The sequence below is a fragment of the Elephantulus edwardii genome, unplaced genomic scaffold (assembly GCF_000299155.1).
Source record: "Elephantulus edwardii isolate Elephantulus edwardi_28Jun2011 unplaced genomic scaffold, EleEdw1.0 scaffold00288, whole genome shotgun sequence".
In the NCBI taxonomy this organism is placed as follows: domain Eukaryota; kingdom Metazoa; phylum Chordata; class Mammalia; order Macroscelidea; family Macroscelididae; genus Elephantulus; species Elephantulus edwardii.
This window is the reverse complement of record NW_006400038.1, coordinates 2666598-2672483: the sequence shown is the minus strand read 5'-3', so window position 1 is coordinate 2672483 and position 5886 is coordinate 2666598. Positions and strand designations below refer to the sequence as shown.

General features: G+C 39.4%; 1 protein-coding gene across 1 annotated transcript in view; it reads right to left on the bottom strand.

Annotated features, from left to right (window-relative positions):
• Positions 1–1844: 1844 nt before the first annotated feature.
• The window catches only part of ATG7 (autophagy related 7), a 184591-nt gene continuing 180549 nt past the window's right edge, over positions 1845–5886 (bottom strand). The window contains exons 17-18 of the mRNA XM_006900552.1: positions 2899–3021; positions 1845–1862 (exon numbers count right to left, since the gene is read on the bottom strand). Of these exons, the coding sequence (XP_006900614.1) occupies positions 1845–1862; positions 2899–3021 (141 nt within the window). The remainder of the gene's footprint in view (positions 1863–2898; positions 3022–5886) is intronic.

The window sequence follows — 5886 nt, the reverse complement described above, 5'->3', positions numbered from 1 at the left end:
TGGCTGTCCTGTGAGGTGCCCAACTTCAGCCAGTCAGAGCCGAGCCTCTGTTTTGACCTTTCTGCCAGAACGGATGTCACGTGCTTTTGGCGTCTCCGATTACTTTTGTTCATAGGAACCATTAATCCTCCATACTAATTGTTTTCCTGAACATTTTTCTTTTCTTCACTCTGTTTTGATTCCAAAGGGAAGTGGTCAGTAGTTTTATCTCAGCTGCTTGCAAGCTGCTATTCCCTAAGATAGCATATAACGCGCTGCCTTAATGGACTATATTAGGTCTATTGCTCAAACTCCATAGGGCTTTTGATGGCTAATTTTTCTGAGGGATGTCTGGATGGACTTGAACCTCCAATCTTTCAGTCAGCAGCTAGGTGTGATTATTGACCGCACCACCAAGCAATCTCTGGTCTCAGTGCTCGCCAAGTACAGCTCTGCTATCCTAAGCTCTACCTCCTGCCTTTAGTTCCTTGCATGGCACCTGGCATCTACATCTTAAAAAATGCACAGTATTGTTTTAAATGACAATATTTGCATACATAGATATTTTATTAAAAATATATGGAATATTATCACCTATAATTATGGGCCAAATATTTTAAATTCTAGTTTTGATTGAAGAAAATAGCACAAGATGAGAACTCATTCACTGAGCTGCTTGATTCTATTATTAAAATAAGTAGTTAGGGAAAAAAATAAGTGAGTTAGGGCATTTTTAGATAGAGTGAAGACTTTTGAGTTTTTATTATTAGGCATTTGTGAAGGAACTGGGAATCAAATACCTATCAAAATGCTACCGTTACAGAGATGTGTGGATTCTTTTTTTTTACATAAATGCTTATTTCATTTAAATGCACACATCATTTTTTCAGAGTAAGTGTTTTATTTTTACCTTTATCTTAGAACAGAGTTCTAGTTAGTGATTTTAAAGAAAAATAATCCTTTCCTAAGACATGGGTTAGAAATGCAAACATCTGTAAGAGCCACTAGCTAAAAAACATCATTAAATGTATTGTTTATCTAAAGCTTTTCTTCTCACCTTCAATTAACTATTGCTATTTACCAGTACAGGCCCAGGGTTGCCAGATCTAGCTTTTCAAAGAGGCTAGAAATAGAGAAAGCTGCACTTTTAGATGAAACTCATGGTTTTCACATGCTGATTTAATTGGAAATTCCATATATAGGGCAGGCCAAACAAGACACACTTGCAAGTCCACGTAATCACCTCTGCTCTAAAATAAAATGTGTGGCTTCTGATACACACACACACACACACACACACACACCCCAATTATAAATGTAATATGTTGGAAGAAAAATTCAAAAGGAAATAAAAAAATTAATGGATGAAGCCATGTTCTTTTGCTCCATATGTTTAGTTATAACTATTCCTCTTTTAAGTTTCTCCTTCTCTTTCTGAGTTTCTGAAAAAGCTATTAATCCAACTAAAATGCAAGCCATACCAGGTTCAATGAAGGAATATGCCCATTATTCTAGCATCTGCTCTTTTTTAAAGAGGGAAATATGGGGTCAATTGCAACTTGCAATTCTTCTGGCCAACTTAAGAGAAATATGTGAGTTATTTTGAGCTGAGTGGAAAAATTCCCACAACCAAATAGTGGAGTGGCTGCATGGTTGAAAAGACCTCTAAGTTATTACCCCTTCAGGCACTGCAGCCCCAGCTCAAAAGACAAGAGGGCAGCTCAATCAACACCATGCTTGAAGCTCTTGTCTAGAAAGCCAATCACAACCTTGGGAAAGAATTTTAAATCTTTAAAAATCCTGCAGAGGTTCCACTCATCTTCTGGAACGGAAGATAAGAGGGCCTGTGGTTCTAACTATGGCTCTTAGATAGAAAATCGCACCTGTTGGGAATCCAGAGGACAGAAAAGCAATTTCGAGTAAGGTTTCAAGTTTATGTCCAGCATTAGAGATGAACCACCTTGACCTCCCTGGTGATCGGAACTTCTCAGCCTCAGCCTATGCAGAGGTTCAAGTGGTACAACTGGGTCATTTCAACATGTTTTGGACACTCAGTCACAGTTTAATTTTTCTAAACAGATCAATGTATTCCCAAGCCCTAGACAAGTAATGGGCAGGGCCATACCTTTTCCCATTCCCTAAAGCTCTGCCATCTCAGTGTTCACCCGGATGTGTGGTGAGTGTACACATTTCCAGGGGGAGTTTATCAATGAGTAAAAGTAATGGCAACTCTGCAAGGGGCCCACTCTTCACACAGGCAATAAAGAGATTTTTGAGGTTTAGTGTTTTGGGGTTTTTTACACAGTAGTAGAGATGCTACAATAGGTAAAATCTTTTTCCTAAGATCTTTCTTCATTCAAGCAATGAAAGGGCAAACATGTGCTCTAATAACACCCACCCACTGTCAGAAACTGCCTAATTTGCCAAGTGACCTGAATAACACAGGCATGTCACTGCATACACCATTCCCTTTCTAAGAACAGCTAGCATCTGGAAAGAAGACAAATGATCACCTATCCCTTAGATGTATAGCCCAGGAAATAGTCACCTGTAAAATACTCTAAATGACAAACAAAACCATAATATGAAAGGCAGAGTAAGAAGAAGCTACCAAAAAGTGACCAGACTCTGTGTGACCCACCAATATTTCCTCCAGGGTTGCACAGTGCACCATAACTCCCTCCAGTTGAGACTAGAAAGCCATTTCAGGGTGTTTAGGAGCCTAACAAGACTGGCTAAGATGTGAAACAACAGCAAGAGCATGTATTTAAGGGACTTGGATTTTGATGACCCACCTCCAATGGCCACAGAAAAACACATCTCTAGTAAGGCCATGGGATGCAGGGAAGCCGACCACTGAATGTAAAATAAGTTTTGAACCCATCAGTCCTCTGCACAGGAGGCTTGTTTTGTTCTTACCTCAGCAGCCTGGGTCTCTTGATGAAGCAATGTAAGACCAGTCAAGTCTTCTAAGAAGGAATGTGAAGAATTAAACACTTTTGCAAGAAAACTAAATCCTTCTCGTTCATATTGATCAAGAACCTGTAAAACATTAACAAATTTTAAAAGGTTAGTATGGACTTGAAATGCATATTTAACATTTTAAATTCTAACACATCTAGATAAAAACCATCACAGTAGTAAAGATAACATTAGAATTAAACAGGAGGAAAACAATGTAACTTTGTGATCAAGAAACTGGGAGGTCTTAGGATTTCTTTTCTTCTTAGAAAAAGTGACAATCTTGGAAGTTGGAATCACCAACTTCATATGGAAACAAAAGAACTCACAGATAATCAAAACAATACTGAAGGAGAAAACTAAAGAAGGTAGCCTTCCACCTCCTGATCTAAAACATGCCACACAGCCACAGCTATCAGAACAGGCTGGTGTAGGCTCAGGTGCAGAGACCATTGGGACAGAACTGAGCATCATCTAAGAACCGCCTCATAGCCACAACAATCAGAACAGGCTGGTGTGGGCTCAGGCAGACAGACCAATTGGATAAAACTGAGCATAATCTCAGACTTGCCACACAGCCACAGCTATCAGAACAGCTTGATGTAGGCTCAGGCAGAAAGACCCATGATGGTATAGAACTGTGCATCTTGAGTATCAGGGGGCCTCAGTCCTTAGGAAAAAAATCACACAGGGAGATGGAGAGGTTTTGTGAAAAAGAGGGAGAGACTCAATGAGGAATGACAGTGACAGCAACTCAGAGCCTCAGCATGCCAGAAATGATGAAGATGACGCAGGATTTGTTGTTCATTGGGTGTCTATGAGTTGTAGTCATCTTGATGATATCTGACAGCAAGAAGTGGACAACTGGTGTTTGACAAAGAGATTACATCCATTGCATGGTAAAAAGACAGCCTTTTAAAAGAAATCTCACCAGCTTCTCTCTGGGAGCAAGATGAGCAATATACTCCCACACAATTTACAGCTTCTGAAAACTTGCTGAGGTTCAGCTGTGAGTCAGTTCCAGCTTGATGGAAATTTCACAAATGGTGCTGGAAAAACTAGATATCTATTTGCAGAAACAGAACCCATACCTCATACCATGTACAAAAAACTTATTAAAGATGAATCAAGGGCCTTGGAGTAAAACCTACAACTAGGTTACTGATAGTTGTCACTGAGTTGACTACACTCATCGTAACCCTGTGACAACACATCTGAACCCTGTCCTCTCCTGCCCCATCCTCACTATTCCTGTCATGCTCAAGCCCACTGTAGTAGTCACTGTGTCAGCTCTTTTTATTGAGGCTCTTCTCCTCTTTTGCTGACCTTCTCTTTACTTTTCCCAGCATAATGTCAAAACTATAAAGCTCATCAAAGAAAACACTGGGATAAATTTGCTGTGCTAGTTAACTGCCTCCAAGTCAATTACAATTCACAGTGACCCTATGAACAACAGATGTGAACCCTGCGCATCATGTTATCCTCATGATCTCTGATATGCTCAAACCCATTGGTACAGTCACTTCATCAATCCACCTTGTTGGGGGAGTTTTCATTTCTTTCTCTGACCCTTTACCTTTCCCAGTATGATGGACTCTTCCAAGGACTGATCCCTCTTGACAACATGTTCAAAATGAGAGATGAAGTTTCACCACCCTAGCTTCTAAGGAACACTCAGGTTGAACTTCCTCTAAGACAGTCTTGTTTGTTTGTTCTTTTGCTGGTTCATGGGATTTTCGGTACTCTTCTACAATACTAAAACTCAGGAAACCTAGTCTATGGTATAAATAGTGCACAAAGATAAGATAGGTGATTGGGCCCTCCTAAAAATGAAATCCTTACGTATATAAGTAAATTTGGCCAATGCTACATCTGACAAGAGACTCAACTTTAAAAATTTAGAGAAAATTCTAACCTAAGAAAAAGACATACAACCAAATGCAAAATAGGCAGATGAAATGAATAGACACTTCACCAAAGATGACATTCAGTCAACAAATACATGAAAAAATGCACAAGATCATTAGCTGTTGTTGCTAAGTGCTGATGAGTCGAGTACAACTTAAAATGACCTTATGAACAATCGATCTGAACTCTGTCCTGTGCCATTCTTGTTATCTTAAATGGACACATTTGAGTCCATTGTTGTACACACTGTATCAATCCCCTTTAGGGTCTTTCGAGAGAAAGAGATGTGTTTACACTTTACCTTTATAAGCAGGATGTTCCTCTCTAAAGAATAGAGATGTCCAAAATAAGGAGTGAAGCTTCACCATCTTTGTCTCCAAGAAATATTCTCATTTAACTTTTCCCAAGACATATCTGTTTGTTCTTTTGGCATTCCATGAGATATTCAGCACTCTTCTCCAACACCACAACTCAAATGCATTGATTCTTCTTGTGTAATCCCTATTCATTGTCCAGCTCTCAAATGCACAGCAAGTGATTGGAAATACTGTGGCTTAAATCAGGCGGGCTTTTTCTTAAACAGACATCATTGTTCTTAAGGACTTTTGTTTGATATGTGCCTGCCAGCAGACTTTCCCAAAAAATGGTCTTTTGATGTCCTGACTGGTAGTATCAAGGGTATTCACTGGGGATTCAAGTAAGATGAAAGAGTTGACAATTTCACTTTTTTTCTCCATCTATCATGAGGTTGCCTATTGGTCCAGTGATGAGAATTTTCTTTCCTTGATGTTGAGTTGTAAGGCATATAGAATACTGCAGACCTTGATTCTCTGCAGCAAGCACTTAAATCTTCCTCATTTTCAGAAAGCAAGGTTATGTCATCTGCATAATGTGAGTAGTTGATGAGATTTCCTCCAAACCTGATGCTACATTCTTCCTCATAAAGTACATTATATTTTAGGGCATTATTTTTATCGTAGGAGTATACAATGAGGGTTGTAGAGTGGATTATATTTGGGGCTAGGGGGTGGGGTTTGG